This window comes from Gallus gallus, chromosome 1, assembly GCF_016699485.2.
Source record: "Gallus gallus isolate bGalGal1 chromosome 1, bGalGal1.mat.broiler.GRCg7b, whole genome shotgun sequence".
Lineage (NCBI taxonomy): Eukaryota > Metazoa > Chordata > Aves > Galliformes > Phasianidae > Gallus > Gallus gallus.
Window position 1 is genome coordinate 137,075,406 of NC_052532.1, and position 22,607 is coordinate 137,098,012.

The window sequence follows — 22,607 nt, forward strand, 5'->3', positions numbered from 1 at the left end:
CCCAGCACATAGGAGGGCCAAGGGGAACTCTCCAAGGCAAAGGCCAAAATGTGAGGGGATGGAGGAGCATCATGTCATGGTTACTTTGAGACTTACAGAAACTTCTAGATTTCAGACTCTCAATCGTGCTGCATGGATTTGGGGAGCCTAGGAAACCTGTCTTTTACTACGACTGTGTCACTTGGCCTGCTTTGTCTGGCAGGATTTGATTAAAGAAAGTCTCTATTTCTGCAGCAGAGCAGCAGTTGCGAACTCCATGCAACTGACTCGCTCTAGCAGAAAGGTCGGCTACCATACCATGCTGCCAAAAAGTGGCTTTCTTGATCCCCACGAACATCTGTCGCTGTCCTGGATTCTTTCATTTTGAACGTCATTCCTCAGACACTGAGTACGCAGCACCCAACCCAAAGCTGCTTCCAGAGGGGCACGTGAACCTCAGGCATGCCATGCTCCGCTTCGTATATACAAAGAAAGAAGCTTGGAAAAAGTTTTGTTATCCCTCTCAGAGTGCTTTACATAATGCCCGAGAGGCTGGACAAGGTGAAAGTTTCAGCTTCACATATGTGTTAGCCTCTAGCTTGCATTTACATTAGTTCACTGCATGGAACTGGCTTCTGTTGCCTTAACTTCCGAAAAAGCAAATTGAGTGGCAGTAATTGGGGTTGGAAGAGGTGTGAGGAAAAGCTCCACTGTGTTTTCTCTCTCAACAGTTAGAATTAGTGTGTGAGTGGTAGTACTTGGGTGCCCCAGGGCTGTGGGGTACGAGCCCTGCAAGGCTTGAGTGGGTGCAGTTGGTACATCTTCTACCACTTAGAGTGGCAAAGGGAATGGGCCTCAGATGCAGATCTGGGAGTCAGCCATGACTGGGCATCTCTACTTGCTGCACCTCTCCTATGAAAATATAGTAGAATGTTGTTTTCAATAACCGCATGCTTGGAACTTTATTTTGGGATTCTTACAGGCATCTGCATCAAAAAGCTCAAACGAACACCTTCCCCATCAACCTCCAACCATTTTTGATCTTTTTCCACCACACGTTTAATTGTCATGTCAAAGAAGTAGTAGTATTTTTACTACAGCCATGCTTGCAAACTCATCCACACAGCACAGTGCTTCAGTCTGTGATGTGAGTATGATGCTAGGAATTGTAAAGTCTTTCATAATATGAAGTGGAAAAAGATGGTAGTCAGAAAGAGTTATGTACTGTGCTTTAAAAAGAAAAAATGCCCTGAAGAAGTCTTTCCTTGTTTTGAAGCATTTCTGAGTTGTCCATTAATCAGTGTTTTAAACCCATTTTTGATGGAAATGTACTTTAGGGGAGCTATAGCATGTCTTAAACTGTGCTTCTGGTTTGTTTTATTTCCAGGAAAGGTAGCTATTCAGAAAGAAGACCTGCAGAAGTATCATAACAGAGACACCTGGTTTCAACTCCAGCACGTTGATGCCGATTCAGAAGTACAGGTGAGATAACCTTGGCAAAGGAGTGTTTGTAACAGGGCCATGTCATAGCTTCATGGCTTCTGTGGCTCAAGGACAGGTGTGTTGCATCACTACAAAAGAGAAGTATTGCTCATTGGTATGGTCTGTGTTTCATTGGTATTTGCGGCCTGTGTGCGGTGTCTGTGCATAGGCCGAATTATGAGTGTGCTTAAGTCAATGGGGCCAGGATTCTGCTCACAGAAATAATTAGAACTTAGTGAACTACCAGGATTACTAATACAAGGAAGAGTGTGGTTATCTGTTAGTTATCATATAACTTCAAAACTTTATAAAGAACTGTTGATTCCTCAGGGAGTTGAGCCAGCTTGAAGATAGTACCTGCACAGATACTATCTTAAAGGATTATATAGGCAGGTTGTCACAGGAATGGTAACAAATACATCTCAGACCAAAAAAAAAAAAACCCAAACAAACAACATGAAACAAACCTATTCCTTGCCAGATTTCTGGGCCCTGCTCCAGGCTGTTGGAGTGCTGATGATGATATTGCTTTACCTCCACGTAGAGTTTGGTACTTGCAGACACTGGTGCACAACACAACTCCTCTTTTTTGCTTTGTTGTAACCTCTTTTGAAGAACATTCTGTTTTCTATTATAGTGTTAGGTCTTGTGAATACAGTCATTAAAAAAAAACAAGAGGTTAAAATACTGTAGCAGAATATTAAGTGTATATCATTCAGTTACTTCACTAATTTTTTCTATTTAAAAGCAAACAACAGCAACAAAACATTAAAAAACAAACCCACTTTTAAGCCACAGTGTTCACTTAGGAGCTCAGATATTGTCTGACCTGTGCAACAATCTCCAGTAGGTTTAATGGGAAAGTGTGTGCAAGGGTTAGAAATAACATAATGGCTTTTTAGTTTGCACACTGGTCTGCCCATACTAAGCCAAAAAAATGACACACTGCACAATCATTGCAATATGTAGTGTGGTTATGTACAGTGAAGCGTGTGCAATAACATATTCAGGGGTAGGTTTTCCTGTTTATTTGGAGTGACAGATAATAAACTGTTGTGCATATGATGCAAAGAAAGCCTCATGACAGCCTGTTCAGTTTGTAACGTTCTCTTGTATAATATTGATCCTCTTTAATGCCACATTTTGATGCCAGTGGTGATGGAAAGGCTTTTAATGGCCTTTTAACATTGAAGTCTATTTTGTTTACCCTTGCCTCCCTTTCTTCTTACCTCAAAGCCTCTTGTGACAGTGTGACTTTAAAACAATACATTTAGTGTTTATTTCCTGCCGGATATAAAAACTTTCCCATTATAATGTATCAGTTGAAAAACCCTGATAGGTGGATAATCTTCTGCATAGTTTATTTTGGTGTAATATTTATGCAGAATGAGCTTGAGGAATCTTTATAGACCCAGGGTACTTTCTAGGACAGCATAAGTAATTTAGACTCTGAACTGAAATGCTTGTGATCGGTTTTTGGAGAGAAGAGGAGCACAATGTTTGCTAGAAATCACATTCCCTGTTTGTAACTGCACAGTTTATCACTTCCACTGTTTCTTTACAAGAGCCCGAGGGTTAAAAGCAATTTCTGCGGTCTGTGATAAACATTTATTACAACTAGTTGAAAAATGAACAGCACTCTGATGGTTTGATCCATTTATTTAGTTTTTCCACGATCTTTATATTAAGTAGCCTATATGAGGGCTTTGTGCTTTGCGAAACAGTGGGAGCAAATTTGTAAGTATTTTGTTGAAATTCTTATGTATGGGAAGATAGCCAAATGAATGAGTATTTGTGTTTTTTATACTTGTGGTCTGTCAGTATACAACCTTTTCCTAAACGCTTACTTCTGCATTTATAAGAGAAAAGAGTATTTGTAATGTTAAGCATGCAATGTTACTCAGTTTTTCTCCCATTTTAAGGAAAATCGTTTAAGGCATTTTAGGTGGTTAACACTTGTAATGAATCATACTAATACTAATAATAAGGAAGTGATTTTAGTGTGGCAACTGTAGGTTTATCATTCTAGCAGTTAATCCCCATTGGCCGCATATCTAGGGGATAAACACTGAAACGTGCCAGGAAGTGCCTGAATCTTACTTCTCTTTTACTCAGTCAGTGACCTTAATGCTATTTTCCATGTCATAGAGCACTTTATGGCTATTTAGTTATGCATCAGAGCACTGCATTGAGGCAAGCTACTGTCACTCCCACATGCTGAATAGAGTGAGAACTAAGTGTCAATGAGAGTGTGACCTGCTTGAGGTCGTACAAGCCAGAGTGATGAATTTAAAACAAACAAAACAAAACAAAAAAACACTGGTTTCTAGTTCTCTCTAATCATTGGGCCATGATATGAAAGAAAGTAGGTGTTAAGCTCGTGTAGAATTGTTGTTTGCCAAGCCTGAAAATATCCAGATTTTAAGCACACCAAACAGCACAATCAGAAATTGCAAACCAGCTTAGAATGAGTGGATTATTAAAGTATTAATGCAATATTAATGATCTTGGGTGCCTTGGTTCTCAGATGCCCTGCTCTGGGACACGTTCAGCCTTATTATTGAGAACAGACGGATTGACTTGAAATTGTGGATGACAGCATTTCTGATGTAAGACTGGTATTTTTAGCTGACTATCTGCAGTTTAATATGTATAATGAAAATGTTGTTATTGGCATGGTTTGGACTTCACCTCTGTGAGTTACAGAAGTGATGCATATTTTCAAATGGGAATACTTCTCTCTGTTTTCATACATAGAGGCTGATACGTGATAGGAAAATCACTTTCTCTTTTGCAAATGGAAATGAGTAGCAATGCTGAATTCTTGTGTTAATGGAAGTGGAGTGCATTTTTGAAGAGTCACCATCCCTGGAGATGTTCAAGAACCGTGTGGATGTGGTGCAGCGGGACATGGTTAGTGGGCGTGGTGGTGATGGATTGATGGTTGGAGTTGATGATCTTAGTGGTCTTTTCCGACCTTAACAATTCTATTTCCAGAAATTTTTCTCAGAAGCTACTGCTTCAATTATTCTGATGCTGTAATCAAAATGTCAGTGATAATGTATAACAGCATAATAGTTGCTGAGATATTTAGCTTGGGGCTTTGCGATGAGTCTTACGGTTTTCCAACTCTGCTAATTCTTATGACTTACAAAGATGTTTTGTATTGTCAGGAGACAAGCTAAGACTGATAAACTTTATTGTAGATGAGAGTCTTACTGACAATAGGACTGCTTAATCATCAGTCTACACAGTTATGAGCGCTGCTGTCAGATGCTTTAATGCCACATGCATTCCTTGCTTGACAGGAAGACATACCTAAGTTCTGCATGAATGCTCATCTTGAAGAAAGAAAGTGGGCATTGTCCATCTGGGCAAAGAGTGGCTAAAATGCTGGTTGTCTTACCACCTGCTGCTGTTCAGTGTGCTGCACAGTCCCATGCCAAAAGGTAGAGATGCTCTGCAGCAACTCAGTCCACAGGTGCAGTTTGGGCATTACCTACCCACATGTCTTCTGTGGCTTTGGTTCATCCCTTGTTTCAACATTCACCATGTTGTCAGCAAACTAGCTAGTTAAGTGGGGGCAGCATAGTCAGATGCACCTGAATTTCCCTTCATTTGAGAAGGTGTCTAGCAACAGCCTGAGAACAAAGTGGTGTGTAGTTCAGCAATGGACAGTAATTGCCCTTTGGGGTCAACAAGTTTTTGTTCTAGTGGCAAATTGGTGCCCTACAGCTTACCAGCTGGTTTAGCTTCTTATAGCTTTTTAATATCATACTGCATTTCCTTCTGCAGTCCTGTTAGTACATACTCCAACTGCAGTTCAGATATAACCTGCACAATAGGACAGTTGTGCTGTAAGCAGTTTACGTTTAAGCTCCTCTACGAAACAAATTATTAAACTTAACCAAATTACAATTGTTTGTCATATGAGTATGAAATCACATCTTCTCATAGAGCCTGCTAGCTCATCAGTGGGACACCACAGTGCCTGGAGCTAAATATGTGTCTCACAGTACAAGTGCTTGAGTGTTTCAGTGGAAAGTAAAGCAGGAACTTAGACCATTACTGAAAACACTAATATTCTATCTCAGTGCAGTAATTAAACCAATGGGGCACCCTCAGCTGAAGGTGGAAGGATTAGCAGCAGAAGACAGAACCTGATAAGCTGTTTGCACTCAGTAAAAGCGTGGTCTTGCACAGTTTCCATAGGATGTGTCTTTACTAGCCATTTGTCTTTCAGGACTTGCCTGAAAGTTTTCTCATTCTCATGCATTTTGATAACTGGAAGCAAAAATTTGCTGTGCTGCTGTGTCTGCATATCTCCTGATCCGTAAATGATTGCCTTTCCTCCACATGCAGAAGTTTACTTGACAGTAACTGATTCACTATTTGCCTGGGGCAGTAGATGACAGGTGCTCCCAGTGGTCCATATGCTCTCAGTGGAGTCTGATCCCAGGCACACATCTGACCTTTCAAAACCAGAAAAGGTCTCTTAGCAGTTTTCATTATTTTTTTTTTCATGGTGACTTCAGCCCTTCACAGTTAAATCTGTTTTGTGAAGCTTGAACTCTGCAACCCAAATACCCTTTGTGTGCATGTAATCAGTGAAATGATTACCCTGCCTGTGGCAGTTGGGTTCCAACCCAAGCCATTCTATGATGTGATTGTATGATAAGAACCAGAGACATTCTAATGTCTAAATGCACTAGCATGTTCCAAACAGTATAGTCAGTATATGTAAGAGGGGGAGAAATACAAGGAGAGTTGCATTCCGGCATGTTTTCCTGTGCAGGCTCTTGCTTTAAAAAGATCCCGTTTTCAACTGTCCTTTGAGTTGCTTCCTCCACAGCAATGACAAATGTAAAATGGTCATGTTCTCTTGCAACAGAGTTCTCAGTATTAAAAGACAGAGTGCTTTTTCAAAGCCAGTCATGCTCAAGGTCTTATGTAAAATTCACTGGGGTCTAGAAGAGGACCAAATAAAACCCACCAGGAAAACCTGACATGAAAACTTGAAAATTGCTCATTTCCCTTTGCTTGTCATAAGAGCACTGATGTGTCTGAAATGTATCTACTGGGTTATCAGAAGTATGTCAAAGGCAGAAAAGCAACACCGAGGAAGCAAATTGTCTCACATTTTAACCTTCTGTATTCAAGACCTTGTGTGAAAAAATTAATGACGTTCAGAAATAGTTTCTTCAGACACCAAAAGTCCTTTCTTTGACTACTGAATTAGCGTTTTGCTTATCCAGGCCTTTCATTCTGTTGAACTGTGCCTGTTCTTGAGTGTGGAGCAATCTAAACATCAGTTGGTGGGCTGTACATCGTGAGTGGAAAACATTGCATATAGGTATATTTGGAGAGTACATCTATAATCCTTCTGTAGGTGGAAATCTCTGGAAATCACTTTTGTTGCTGGAAATCACTACTGGCTCTGAAATGTTTTCTGTGTTTTAGCTGGAAGAATATATTCAGGGCACTGTGTGCTGCTCAGAAAAACTCTACCCCTTTGTCAGCACCTTCCCATTGAAAGCAGCATCTGTATTCCACGCATCGGGCTTCGTGAATGAAATCCTGGCCTTGCCAGGGTGGGAGGCTTGCCATGACTTCAGCAGAGCCAGGATTTCACCACAAGCTTTTGAATTAGCTCTACTAAATTCAGTTAGTAGAATTGGACAGTGGAAGAAGTTGATCCCAGATCATCAGAAGAAGCTGGGAATGTGTTACTGTTGCTTTCTTTTGCCCTACTTTCATAATATTGTGGAAGTTGCCATGGTCTTTCCCCATGTCTGTCTGTTTCCTGTTTTATAAAAAGCATTAATTTATATGTGCGGAGAGCAAACTGTGCTGAACTTGAATGGTTCCGATGTTAATGGTTTCTTTTGTGGAGTATATGGGCTTTGAAGATAAATGAGGTTAAGCAAATTGTCTTTAGGAGCAACTGCATTAGGGTGATAGCACTCCAGTGACTGATAGAAATGTCTGCTCTGCTGAACAGTTAAGAGCATTGCATGCCCACTGCCCAGCACTGAAATTAACAGTGTTTGTGTAGGTATTTAAATTCTTCTAGCATGAAGATGAGTCACCGGCACATTTTGTGCAACCCCGCTGTAAGCACAACTGTATGCAAATCTAAAAAGAAGAAGCTGCTTCCAGATTTGGTATCGGCTTTCCACCACAGGCAGGAAATAAATGGGTGTTACCCTCTTTTTTAATGAACAGTGGGTTTTAGGTTTCCCCTCTTTCAGTTGTTTTCAAAAGATGTGAAATCTCTGTTTTGATAAAGTGGGAAGATTCTCAAGGCTGCATGCCTACCAGTACAGTTATTTCAGAGAACTGAGTTGTTTACCGGTATTTAAATGTTTCATCGTAATGTCTGTGTTAATCAAAAGGAATATTTATTGATCCTGCTTTGTTGCTGTATTGAGTTTACATATTAGGGTTTTGGTAGCCGTGAGCAGAGCCCAGCAGTGCCCCATGGCTGTCACTGCCAGCTCCAGCTGCTCCAGAGGGACCCGCTACTGCCAGAGCTGAGCCACAAACAATGATGGGTGTGCTCTGGGAGAGCAGAATAAGGAAGGGAAAACTGCTTTTCTACAGCAACCGGGAGAGGAGTGATAAATGTGAGAGAAATGGCCCTGCCAGCACCAAGGTCAGTGCAGGAGGAGGGCAGGAGGTGTTCTAGGCATGGAGAAGAAGCTCCTGCAGCCCAGGGGAGGCCTATGGAGGAGCAGGCTGTCCCCCCATGGCCCACAGGCACCACACAGAGCAGATCTCCATGTGCAACCATGGAGGAGCCCACGGGACAGCAGTGGATGAGGCCTGGAGGAGGTACAGCCCATAGGGAGCCCTGCAGGAGTAGCCCTGGGCTGGAGCTGCAGCCTGTGGAGAGGGGCGTGAAGTGGGGCAAGAGGGCTGGGGGAGCTGTGTCCATGGGGACCCATGTGGAGCAGTGCCTTAAGCGTAGCTCCTGTGGTATGGAGCTGTGCTGGGAGAGCAGCAGCCTGTGGGAAGCGTATGGGGATCAGCTCAGGAAGGATAGCATTGTGGGAAGCCCATGTGGAGCAAGGGCAGAGTGACCATGGAGGAGCAACAGACGCTGTTATGGACTGATAGCTGCCTCCATTTCTTTTTCCTCTGTACTGCTTGAGGGGAGGAGGTAGAAGGGGTTGGATGGGGGGGAAGATGTTTTTAGTCTACCTATAGTTCTCTCTGCTCTAGTCTGTTAGGAATAGAAAATAAAATATCTTAATCTCCCTGTGGTGATTCTGTTTTGCCTGTGGTGGTAATTGGTGAGCAGTCTTCGTGTCCTTGTCCCAAACCTTAGCCCCTTTCGTATTTTCTCTCCCTATTCTTTTGAGGAGGGGGAGTGAGTGAACAATATGGCAGAGGTTAGCTGTCCATCAGGGTGAAACCGCAACGGTGACAAGACTTCCTCCCTATGTGAGTGTGGGAGCACTGAGTTCAGACTTACCAGCACAGACAGGCAAGACAGCCTATCCGGTTTTGCACTGCTACTTCTCAAAAGCTAGCCAAGAAACATGGCATGTGGTACAGAGCACCGACTGGTGAATAATAAATTTGCGTTACTTCAAAATAACATACCTGGATTCTCCATCTGCAGAGCACAATTTGTCTGGGGAAAAAGAAGCAGGTGGCTGATAATGACATCATTCATCATATCAAAGTATTTGAGAGGGACACAAGACAAATTTCAGGGCTGGCAAGTTACAAGGTTTTTGGTCATATTGAAGTATTCTTCCTTTAGAAAATTATGAGGGTTAACACTGTGCCACATGAAGGTGCTTTGTCAGTTAATGAGTGGTTGTGACATGCTTGCATTTGTTAGTTTGCACATACAGAGACTGAGCAGACATCAGTTCTGCTCTGCATAGCAGTTACAAATCCATGCAGTGTTCATTAGCTCTGTAATACTTTCATCAGCAACAGACTGGATTTTGTTCCAGATCTTTGTGTGCAGCACCGTGGTCCAGCAACCCATCTGAGGTGGTCTGAGGTCTGACCCTTAGACCCTTCCCAGCTGCCTGCTGTCCTCTGCTAAAGGAAGAAGTTTTTTGCAGCAGCAGATGTAGGCAGCAAGCAAACAAGCTCACCCTTCTGACCAGGCATACCATTGTGTTGTGACCTTACAAGGGGCTGCTCTTCATACTGCAGAGCTGGATTTACTTGAAGCACAAATTGCACCCTCGTTCTTTCTTCTCCCATTACCTCACAGACAGCATTTAATGGGCCCTTAGAAATTGGGGAGGTTCTATTGTTTGTTTCTAAGCTTTACCGGTGCCAGAAAATGACATCTCAGAAAGTTGCCCAAGAGGGTGTCAAAATAGACTGGATCTAATTACTTTTGCCTGAAACAAAATTTGGAAAGACAGATACAGCAACAGTACAGCTCATCCCATCATTTCCAATGCTCTCTGTGCAAAAGCAAGTTTTTCCAAGGCTCCCTTCTGCGGACTGCTTTCAGTGAAATGCTCAACAGTGATTTTCCTGTAGCAAGGGAAAGTAAACCAACATCACAGGGGATGATATTACGATCCTCAATTTATGAGATTCCAAAATAATGAGATGCTGGTATTGGCATGGGCCTGTTCGTGTCATCTGCTTTGCCCAGCCCTCTCCCGCAACCCATTCCTGTTCCATCTCTTCCCTTCTTCAGCTTTCAGAGCTGGAGTGTTACTGCTTGCAGCTGTTCTGTACCAGCAGGAGGAAGAGTGAAGAGCCAAAGGCAGGTCCCGGTCCCTCTTCCCACACCTCAGAGCAATGAGCAGGGTTGAGCTGAGCTGCAGAGCTGATAATGATTGAGCTGTGCTGGAATAAGGGTCCCCATGGGGGATAAAGCTTTGAAAACTTCCATGCACACACGCTCTCACTTTAGAGGTGGAAAGTCTGCAGCAAAGGTAGACTAGTGAGAACTGGAATGGTGGGTCACCATCAGCCAGTTGTCGAGCAGGCTTGATAGTGGATTGGTACATTTTTTACCAGTCTTCTGGTATCTTCTATTGTTATTTTGCGTATGACCCTCATACGTGACGATAGTTGTCTTGGTATTTGATATTCATCCAAGCAGATCTGGATATTCTATATTTATTTTTTTAGAGCTAACAACATATATGTTGAAGATGTTAACAACATACATGTTGTAGAGTTAAGTTAGAGTTGTTGTTAACTCTACAACATATATGTTGTTAACATCTTCACTTTTTAACAATGAAGTATTTCTAAGAGGTGTTCCACAGTACAAAAAGAATGTACTTAGTGGACATGTAGTTGATACTTCCTTGAAGATATGACTTAATGTATTAGGTTAGCTCCTGTTTTTCAAACTTAAGGAGACTGTCAAGGGTACTTTGTGCATTTGCTGGAGCTTAGGAAACAGCTTAGAGATTCCTACTGTTTGTCAGTGTTGGGTTTTATTAACTTTTTCCCTGGATCACAAAGATCAGACCCAGGGAAAAACTGGATAATTTGAATTAACTCTCAATCACATTGCTGTGGGATGGGAGTTAAATTTCAGCTTAAAATATGTGCTCATAACTGCACTAAGATGTGGTGTGCCAAGTGGTGTGTCCCAGTGTCTCCCACACTGTGGGGATGCTGCCTCTAAGGCCCATCCTTTGTTAAAAATGTTAAAAGCGTACCAGCATGGCAGAACTCTGTCAAAACAATAACCGTAGGATAATTTGTAGTTATGTGTTTTCTTTCCTCATTTGACACACTGTGTTTAAATTAAACCAGAAATTTGCAACTGCTGGAAATGTGATACACGTAAGTAGTGTCCCTATGCTTCTACTTACTGTTCAGCTGTCTTCTGGTGTTTCAGTCTTCGGTAACTTATAGTTACGTTCTAAGGAGAAATGAAATTGTGTAGATAAGCTTTTCCTGTGCCTGTAAAAACAGAACTTGGATTCTGTTTTTCTTTCCTTTGCAAGGTTATGATTAGCTTCAGTTTGTTTTTCAGTCATCTGTGTGATGGAGTTCTTGATACTTGGTAGCATTAACAAGACTAGAACTCGATTCTATTATTTTCTTAGGAAAGGCAATCTTTAACAAGTGTGTATTTTTTCTTAGGATAGCCTTTTTAGTGTTTTGTTCATTACTGACTTCCTTTTGAGTGTTCTTTACTTGCCCGCAAGAAATTCGATCTACTGATGACTTCTTTAATCAGGAACTGAAAAATGGAACCTGGCTGGTCCCATCATGGTGTTTTGGATGTGGTTAGGAAGGACATTTGACCTATCAACCCACCCACCTGTATCATCTTGAGTTTATGAAAAATGAAGTGCTGTTCAGCAATTGAGTTGATACTCCTTCAGCAGCTCGTTCCTTGAAAAAATCCTTCTATTCCAAATGTGAAGTGTGTGCTAATGAATGTGGTTGCTTCTAGGAACATCCTGAAATATTTTCTATGTCAATGTTTTAGTAATTAACACATTCTACACATTTTCCCAACCTTTCTGTTTGTTACACTGAGTACAGTATAGATGATTAGCTGACCTTCTGCTGGTTAGGTTAAGTCTTGATTTTTATAATACTGATTTATTGCATGGTTTTCTGTCTTCTCTCAGAAAAAAATGTGCTATCTGGTATTCTGCAAACCAACAGCTAGCATTGTGAAGGAGTAAATTTACTTATGTTTTGTCTAACAGTACTAGTGATATGGGAAAAAGCATTCTGTTTACACAGAAGTCTCATTTTCTATGAATGAAACCTGCAAGTAAGTTACTTATTTAAAGATACATAATAAGCCTCATTTAAATATACTTAGATATTTGAGTTTTTTAATTGGAAGTAAGGAAGTAGTCTGGGAATAGACTGCCAGGCCGAGTGATCTTGTGACCTTTGTTTTGCTGTTTGAAGCTTTGAGTCACTTTCTCAGCAGCTGGCCATTTTCTGAGTCTTCTCAAGAGAAAAATGAGAGCGACAAGAAACACTGGCTTTCAGCCTGAAGGACGTTGCACTGTATTTTTCCTCAGTGTAGTTGGGAAAACGTGTGAAGTGCTGCTTACTCAAGAGCATTTTTGGAGCTTAATTTTGGAAGTAGGCAGCTTCTGTTGTAATTACTTAATTTGAGCAGCATCTAGCAAACTGGAACTGTAAACTAAGTTTACATTCAGGCTCACTTAAGTGTATAAAAGCATTCTTTATTTCCTGAGAGGATCAGTCTTGTCTTTGTTTAAGATCAGCAGATGTACCTCTGTAAAATGTACCTCACTTTACCTTCTTGGCGTTTTTCTACAAGAGGATATTTTCTCTAGGGTTCCTAAATCTCCTTGCCTGTCTCTTAACTCCTTCAAAGCTCATTGCTGGTTTCTCTGATAAAGGTAATATGGAGGATATCAACAAAGATGGCAACAGTGCTTGTAAAATTTCGTGATCTAAATTTGTTCTCTAGAGCCCTACAGTTAAGCTCTAGTGATAAAATATGGGCTGACAATTGGACTAGATAAGTTGAGAGGTCTTTTCCAGCCCTTATGATTCTATGATTCAGAGTTTGTTTGTACTGCTAAATGTAGGAGGGCTGGGAAATGAGCTTGAACTGAACTTCTGAGTGTCTGTGCCATTTGTTAGTGCACTCCTCACTCTACTTCCATCTGCTTTCACCAGCTTTCATCCAGACAAATCTGCTGCAGAGGAGGTAGATCTTAACAACATAGTACAAGTAGGGGTCAGGGTTTGATCTTCGGTCCCTTCTGTTATGCAGGATAGGCATCCTTTGGCTGGAGTTCTGGTGATGTGAAAAAAAAAGGAACAGTCAAATCTGGAAGATGTTATGGAAGGGCTGGCAGCGTGAGTCGAGATAAAATTGAGTCAGCAATTCCACCTACATTAGAGCAAGTGGGGCAGATTTTAGGGTGCTTTGGTAACAAGGGTGGAGTGGAAGTAGTTTTAAAGATGAATGACTCAATTTTGGCCATCATGATTTAAAAAGGATGATTGGACAACGTTGACATGTCAGAATAGATTAGCAACAAAATGTATTTTCTGTTTGTTCTACCCATATATAGTAATAGTTTTTGCCAGTAGAACCAGATGCACATGTTTTGAAATGTAATAGACCTAATGAGAGTAGCGCAGTCTGTATTTGTGATTTGACTTTATTTTCTTGGCATGTTGGAGCATCAGGTTTTGGCCCAAGTCGCAATAAATTCAATACGACTAATTGGAGTTGAATACTGTATAGCAGTTGATGCTATGAATGCTAGTGATGTGTTTGACTTTTTTTTCCCTTTAGTTGCCCTTGTAGTTCTATTGGAACTTGTCTCACAGTTTTATCTTATTTCTTAATTTTTAGCCCCTTCAGTTTTCCAATGTTTTAATCACAGAATCACAGAATGGCCTGGGTTGGAAGGAACCTCAAGGATCATGAATCTCCGTCCCCCCTCCCCCCACCACAGGCAGGGCCAGCAACCTCCACATTTAATACTGGAGCAGGCTGCTCAGGACCCCATCCAACTGGCCTTGAACACCTCCACGGACAGGGCATCCACAGCCTCTCTCTGGGCAGCCTATTCCAGCACCTCACCACTCTCACAGTAAATAACTTCCCCTGACATCCAATCTAAATCTTCCCTCCTTCAACATAAAACCATTTCCCCTTGTCCTGCTGTTATCTACCCTTTCAAAGAGTTGACTCCCCTCCTGTTCATAGGCTCCCTCTAGGTACTGAAAGGCTGCAATTTATAACACACTGATGTGATATCTTTTCAGTGATTGTTAACCAACTTGCTTTGTTTTCAATTGGAACGGTGTGGCTGGGGATGCACAGCACTGATTTTTCACACGTTATTTTTTGTCGGTTTCAGGGAAAGGTCCACCTGGAGCTGAGACTGAGTGAAGTCATAACAGACACCGGCGTCGTCTGCCATAAGCTCGCAACACGGTAGGACTTAAAGTTATGAGGAAATATAGTTACATACAGTATGCAGTGGTTCATTTTAAAATCGCTTGAGGAATCGTGGCGTTGACTGGAAATTGAATGTTCTTATGGTCAGAACTTAGTTACAGCTGTTGTTAGTCAGCGATATTCATATGAATTTATTTACAGGATGAGATTTTTTTTTGCTCTTCTTTTCTGCATATAATATACATAATTTTCTTCCTAACAATTTAAATGTTAATAAATCAGTTAGTCATTTTAGAAATACTAAAGACACATCCAAGGATAATGTCCTTCTGATTTGCATTTTAAGGACGTTACTAGTTAAGTGAAGGTGTAGCGTAGCTAATGTGGTAACAGGATGTTAGAAAGCTGACTCACCAAACTAAAGTCTGCCATCAGTTACTAAAGCAGTCTCAGAATCTCACTTAAATCAACTGAAACCTTGAAGTCCTAGGACTCAAATAGACATCAAGATTTTGCCTTCATATAAGGAGTCAGAAGGCCATTGTGTGATGACCCCAGCAGAGCCTTTCAGGTGGGTACTTCAGGAGCAGTGGCAGTACTGGTTGCCTTCTGTCAGGAATCTGCCTTGTGCTCTGTGTATGGCAGAACGTCATCAAAATTGGAGTGTTAGTATCATACATTTCTAGCTGGTTGGTAATTGTTTCAATAGAGAAATGCTCCGCTAGTAAAATTGTGACCAGCCTTATTTTCAGACCAATATCTGACATTGTTTTGTTGCTGCCTCTGCAAAGGCTTTGCTTAAAAAGCTATCGTGGCAGTCTTTGCAGCTGGGATCTATTAACAAATGCATGTGTGCCATGAGGTTGATCTCCATCCTTCTAGGCTCACATGAACATGTGGAGTTTGTGATCTTTCATGCCTGTGTATATTTTTTCTAGACACGCAGTCCGTACCAAAGCCCTGTGAGTGAGCACCTTTGAAATCTTTTGCTCTGTAGTCTGCCAGTTAAAAAAAAATAATCTGATGAAGCATGGTGAAAGTTGCTGTGTAGGCTCTGATCTCCAGGGATTTTGCTAACATAAACCACTTGAACAGAGCTGTACCTCCTTAAGGTTTAAAGCTGCCATGTCGGTATAGCTGTGCACCACATTGAAGGACCAACCTTCATTTAACTACTGCTCAAGGACTCTTTTTTGTGTCTTTTGCTATTGTGTAATTTGAATATGACCAAATCATGGTGCTTCTGAGAAACTGGGTTTCAAACCTGAAACGATTGAGTCCTAGGCAGGCATCTTTTGCTGAAGTGTTATTTCTGTTGTCATAGATCCTAGGGCTTTGCAGGAGAGGGGGAAATGAGAGGTGGGAAAGGATGGTTTATTGTCCTACTCCACTGTCTATCACCTATGTGAGGGCAGATGTGTATCTGGGGCATTTGGAACAGTCAAATTATCACTATACTTGCACTGTTCCTCGGAGCAGGCCCAGAGGATAGTGTGCCTAGAGAGGGAAAAGGAACAGAATTGTTCCAAGTATCAGCTTCATTTGTTTTAGTCTTTCTGGAAGTGAGCAGTGCACTCCTATGTGGTGCAGTGCAGCAGGAAAGGCCTCTGTCTTTATCCTTTGAACTCCAGCTGTGAGGTAAAACCGTGGGGTGTCTGACTCTTTGCCAGCAGAGATTATATGGAACATCCTTTCACTCTCACCATGATCTGTTTTGAATAGTTGGGTGATACACTGAAGGACTTTCAAAAGTGTTTTTCTCACTTTGTTTTTGTTTTGAGGGAGTATGCCATACCACAGCCAGATTTTGTCTTCAGTTAAATCAGGTCTTGGTAACATTGTCATCCCAGTGCTTTTTTTCAGTGGTATTCCTGAAATGCTAGAAATAGAAGTCTGAAAGGGTTCTTAAAGTCTGCAACCTACAGCTTTTTGCTTCTTGGAGAGCAATAAGGCAGAGTCAACTTTTGATGCAGCATTTTTTTCTACCTTTCTATTCATTTGACCAGTCAGATTTTAAATCAAATCGTTGCCTTTGTGGCCTTGCTTTGAAGACTGTTCCTTTTACTCTGTCCAGTACAAAGAAAAGACTTTGAATAGCTTATGAAGCATTCTGTTACTTCAATTTTGAATGTATTGTTCAGTAAATATAACGTACTAACTGAAATGTGTGTAAAAATTCCAAGGTTTTAGCCACTGGCTTGTAATGCTCAGAGGTGGTTCTATGTATGTATGTATTTATTTCTATCTAGCTCTTGGGTCTTAAAAACAAAACCTGAAAACCAGATCCCAAGCAGTCTTTTGTCTGCTGAAGGTATCTTTCCTGGAGTCTTCCTGCAGTAGTCAACCCGAGCACTCTGTTTGGCTCCGGTTAGTTTCTACAGCTATTTGTTATTTGGATGGTAGATCAGAGTAGAGCTAAGATGTACATAAGGGAATTCAGAAATAAAATTATTTCTAGAGTATGTAGTTCCATTGGTGCAGGTTTTTATGGCAGTCTGTCTTATGAATGAGAATGACACGGGGAATACTATAGAAAAGGAAAGGGGAGTGATTACATCAGGAAGAAAAGCACAGAATGTCATTTGGCATTTCTTAATGTTGCACATTTTTGTTAGAGAGGTATACAGCAAACTGCAGCTTTATAATGCTTTTCAACACTGTCTGAAGTCTCTTTCAGGTTTGTTCATAGATATTTTGGTTGTAATGCATAGACATGTAAGAAAGGAGAGCAGTAATTAAGTAAAGCTTGACTAGATGGATATGGAACCAGAAGTTGCCAAGTGAGAAGAATGGCAAAGATGGGAGGCAGAACCTTTGTTGCCGGTCGTTCATGAAGTAAAAGTAAAGACTGGGTGAATTAGAGGAGTGCAGCTACCAGATGAATGTTGTGAAAATAACTGTTGGGGTTTTTTTTTATTTTATTATTTTTTGAACAGCTCATACGTTTATTGCAGCGCACAAACACAACAAAGGTGTAACACTGTGACAACCGGAGGTTGTCATCCTATGAACTTCCTTGACTTCCTATATTCTCTTCCTTAAATGAATGTTGGGACTCTTAGTGGCAGAAAGGTGAACATTATCCTGCAAGCTACCATACAGATAAGGCTGATTAAACAATTCAGGAGAACAAAAACTGCTTCCAGTGGGCAACTATTTAAAAATACCTTAAAGACTCTTGCTTTTTTAAGCACTGGCATAATGCTTGTATTTTACAGACACGTATGTGGTCTGAATGAAAACCAGGACTAACTGGAAAACTTCTTTTTGCCTATCTATTAAATAAATAAACGTGAGTTTTCTTACCAGCTCACCCACAGGTCATATCTTCAGTATTGTGCCCTCTGTGCCTGTGTGCATTGCCACCACCACTGTTTTCCAGAATATCTTGAGAGCAGCTGGGGCCTTTGCTCAGCAGTCTGCGGCCCTGTGGAACATGCTGTGAACAATTAGCTCAATGAGAGGATGGCGAAATTCATCTGAATGGGAAGGCAAATTAAAATTGCTAAGTACTGAGCTCTTGAACATTAAGTAGTAGATTATTTAAAATGCGAAAGGTACGTGAGATTCCTTAGCCTCTGCAGAGGAAGCGAAAAAAATGAGTTCAAAACTGTTACCTAATAGCTTCTCCCTAGGAAGCATTCAGTACTTTCATTTAGCCCTAAACCACTAAGCTGTTGTGGTTCATTAGAACCCTTCTGAGGCCCTAGTCTCTGCCAGCTGCTACAGCACAATCTCTTGGACTGAATCTCTGTAAAAGAGATTATAAGGAGAAGCATTAGTGGATTTAAAAGTTACACTGACAATACAGATGCAAGCACCACACTCAGGCTTCTTGTGTCCCCAGGCGGCTCCTGCTGTCATCCTCAGTGAAAACCAGAGCTCTCACTTCTTACGTGCTTCTTCAGGGTACGCTTTGCTACTCTTGGTTTCCCTCTGTGGAATTGCTGTGAAACGTGGTGGTCCTAGTGACTGAGTTGGGCAGAATATCAACTGAGACTCTTTGGGTCCCTCATGTCCTTGTTACAGGATTTGGAATGCAATGTTTTGATAGAATAGTTCAGTTGGAATATACAGTCAAAGATCGTCTAGTTCAACTGATGTGTTGTATGGTCATGTCATACAGAGGGAAGATGCTTCCAGCCTACTGAGCACAGACTTTTGCCCAAGTGCTTATCAAGTAACAGAAGACATGTATGGGCTTTGCAACCTGGTATCTTTGTGTAACTGCATTTATACTAACTACAGTTGTGCCATGAAATGAGCCATCATCAGTACAAAGTATGCTAGGAAAAGGTCTTCATCTGTAGGTTCTGATTTTTCCCTCTGTAGGGTCTGGTTTCTTCACTCACAGATCATCTCAGGTTGTCTTTTTCCACGCTGTTTAGAACTACAGCCTTCCTGGACCTCTGCACAGTCACGTGCTGCTGCTTGTTGCTACCAATATTTAGCTTTACCTTTCACTGGCTGTTAAGCAGATGCCATCTCTTACCTGGCAAGTGCTTTGCCATGTGCCAGGGATGCGTAGTTTTGTGAATGTTTTAAGGTAGTAAGGCCGTGGATGTAAGTGCTCAGAACTCCCATGCCTCCTTGCTTGTGTCCATACCTTATTGTTTGTGTTGACACAAGGTACCTGTCTGCTGCCTGAGCAATGGTATATTTTATTTTTTTCCCCTCATGTTTTTTTAGTTGAATCAGGCCTTAGTCCTGTACATCCAAGAAACTGCGCCCTTCTCCAGTGCAAAAGACAGAAAATGAGCAGTAACAGGGAAGGACGCTCCCACAGCCATGCCACTTTGAAATATTTGGTCTAAGTCATGAGCGGTTTGTGTGTATCTGTACTCCATGATGACATTTGGAAAACAGTGGATTGTGCTTCTCCCTTGGATTTTTTTCAGCCCCCGCTTTCCGTATGCGGATATCCTTCCATCTTCACAGCACGAGTGCTCAGAAAGGAGCCCTAGACCTTTTGTAGAACATTCCCTACCACATTTAAAGCACAACCTGTGCAGCCTGTTTGCGTTCAGCACAGAAGGGTGGTCTGTCAGAGGCTTAAGACCTCTGAGCTGCTCCAACTGGCTGTCATCTCACAGCGCACTGTAGGCTATGATCAGTAGATACGTGCATTTTTATTTAATTAACAAAGAGAAGGGCTCAATATATACTATTGAATAAAGAGAAGGGTTCCTGCAGATAACTTTGTAGAAAGTCTGTAGGCTTTGCTTTGATTACACTACCAGAGGCAACATTTAGAAGCGGTGTTCTGTATTTAGCAAGATGACGTCTGACTTCCAGAATGCCTAGAGGGACAAGGCCACTGAGCTCCTGTTGAAAGTCAGTGTGAGCTGGGAGTCTGGCTCCCTGGTATTCCTCTGAGAATTCCAGCATGTGTATGTAATTAGTCACATTTAAATGTCTGTATTTATTCAGTGTCCCCAGCTGCTCCTTCAAGTGTTGTCTTATGTCTTGTCTCTCTTAGGTTTAAAAAAGCTTGGAAACATCTACTTTGGAGAACTTTCCACCCCTCTGCTCCTCCATTTGTTCTTTCTCCCTGTCATGGTAAATCTGTACAGTTGTAGCAGCCACCGCCTTTCATATGTAGGGACACAGTTTTTCAGTGAGTGGTTCACAAGTCTGCAAATGCACGAGCAATGCCAAAGTTTTATTTGATAAATGAAGCATTTGTAGACGTGGTGTGGAGGATTTGGCTGCTCTGCATTAATTCATGAATTAAACTGAAATGCTGCACAACTCTTGACAGCTGTCTGAAATGCGTTCTGACCATATGGAACACAGTTAAATGGGCTGTGCTTGCAAGGGCAGGCAGGAAAGGAAACAATAAGTAGATACAACATCTCTAAGATAAACACTTCAGAGGTCATTAAGAGAATAGTGACTGAGCTGTGGGTATTGAGGAGCTTTAAAAGCTCTTCTGAAGAGGAAAGGGGGAAGGTAAGGAGGGAGTCATTTGTCAAGTGTCCTTAAAGCAGATCTGTGCTTAGTGTTGGGTGTGCTGAGACACAGTGACCGTAGCCCAGCCTTGGCTGCAGTGTGGATAGAGCACAGACCGTGCAGTGGGCAGCATCTGCTTTCTAATTGCTCACGTGAGCTTTGCTGGAAAATGGTGTGGGCAGCATGTTGCTCACAGGTTCGCAGCCAGTGACCTAAAAACAGTCTGACTTTCTGTAACTTAAAATTCTCTTAGCACAGTGTGGCATTTCTTAGGTTAAGATAAACGATACTCCATTTTGAAATTTTTAAGTGGTCAACCTCTGTGAATTAAGTCTAGTTGGAAGGGCTGAGATAAAGGCTATTCCTGTTCATGGATCAGCAGTCTGAATCCTAATTTAAGAATTAGGGGAAAACATGATCCCATCTTGACTAGTGAAGGTTTACTGTTGTCACCAGTGATTGTGTTCGGAGATGCCTTGAAAAACCACAGGAGTGTGCAGCTTGTCTTTCAACCATGGAATATATTTAAATGTTTTTTATATATATATTATATGTATATATATATATATATATAGAGTATAAAATAAAAACAAATAGGCATCATCTTTGAGTCAGCTTTGAGCTGGAAATTTTCCTTTACTAATTAGTTTCCTTCCTGCTTTTCTCGTTTGTGATGGAGCAAGTTCTCTTTCCTTTAGACAACGATCTTCATCAGATCCCAGGAATTGGTTAGGAAAGTGTCAAAAGGGTTGGATTAGCGAGAGGACTTTGAAATGCGTGACTGTATTGTATCTATGACACAGAAGAGCAAAATGTGTCTGCTTTCTGTCATGGCTGTATCTCTGATGCTGATAAGAGCGGAAAACAGGAGTTCAGAAAGGGTAGGCAGCAGAGTTTTAGATTATGCTTTTCTGTGCTTTTTTTTGTTTTGTTTTGTTGTTGTTTGCTTGCTTTGCATGCCATTTCAGTGCAGAAAACTCTGCGGCCCTTTATCGCCACGAGACAATTCAGTCTCTCCCAGTATTCCAGTTTGCTGTAATAGGGTAGATGTGAATGCCAATTTTGAAGTGGAGAGCTCTAGTTTGTCAGTTCTGTAGGGCAGGGTTTGGCCCTCTCTTGAGGGTGCTGCACCATCCAGTATTTCTCTTTTCCCAATTAGAAGTTGCATTCCGTTCACATTCAGTCCATGAACCACCTTGCCATGTGCGTTTGCTGATTCTTTGTTTAAGGAACATAACGTTTGTATGCTGCTTTAGATAAATTTCTACTCCACTGCACAGAAGGGCAGCCTACAGCCAGGTTTGAACTTGCTTCAGGGTCAAATGAAGCTTATGTTCCTGCCCGAAATATGGGCTGAATCAGTTAGGGAAGAAATGGTATTGCTGACTCCAAGCAGAGAGGTTTAACGTATGCCTTGATCAGTTTATGTCACGGTATTTTGAAAAAAAAAAAAATCAACTTTTGTTTGCTGCTGGTAAGGAATGCTAATGAGGGCATGAAGTAGTTTCAAGGCTTAATTTTCAATAAATGTATGCATCCATTAAAATGCAACACAGTCTCCTCTCTCTAGAGAGCAAACCCTGCATCATGTTATGCTTTTTCTTGCAGGATGGCGTCCTGGTCGTGCTTTTAATCTTGCATGTGTTTCATAACAAATTCATGGGGGAAAATTGGTCACAGATGAAATCACACAGTATCTGGTATTTTATTATGTAGTGCTGCAATGCTGTGGGTTTTGGGGAATAAGGAAGGGAATGGAGAAGGAATGGATATGCCTCTCTGTCCAAGGTTTTAGCACAGTACGTGGGTTTTCCTTTCTCACAGCTCTGGTGCTGTTGAGGATAAAATGCCTGCCATCTAAGGAGGTCTCTCTCCTTTGCTTCTCTATTACCACCAAAACTTTTCTGGACTGTTTTGTGGTCTAAATCAAGTTAAAATTGCTCACTCTCCACCAAACCTCCCGATATCTATAAATATCACCTTTTCCTGCTGCCTAATTTCCCACTAACTGAAGTATCTGTTTCACCCTTTGTTTTTGGATTCGGGATTTCTTCAGTGCTTCTCCTCTGTTCCTGAAATTCTTTCTGTTCATTCAAGTCACAAGCGAGTATCTTGTTCTTTGTAGCACTAATTAAGAGCATCTTTTTTGATTAGGCCTTTTGGCAGCAGTCCAGGCATTAAAAAAAGAACACCCAAAAACCCTTAACCATTTTGAGATTGAAGCGACGCCTCACTGTGGAATAAATATAAGGCTTATTTTGTAATGCAAGACTGGAATGCAGCTATTCCAGGCCAGTCTATTTCAACAATAGGTGCCACTGTTTAA

General features: G+C 41.4%; 1 protein-coding gene across 9 annotated transcripts in view; it reads left to right on the top strand.

The window, feature by feature from the left end:
• Positions 1 to 22,607, top strand: part of RASA3 (RAS p21 protein activator 3) — a 174,804-nt gene that overhangs the window by 102,508 nt on the left and 49,689 nt on the right. For all 9 annotated transcript variants that reach the window (XM_046941096.1, XM_046941101.1, XM_046941106.1 and 6 more), the window contains 2 exons: positions 1,367 to 1,461; positions 14,289 to 14,365. In XM_046941096.1, coding sequence (XP_046797052.1) covers positions 1,367 to 1,461; positions 14,289 to 14,365 — 172 coding nt within the window. The remainder of the gene's footprint in view (positions 1 to 1,366; positions 1,462 to 14,288; positions 14,366 to 22,607) is intronic.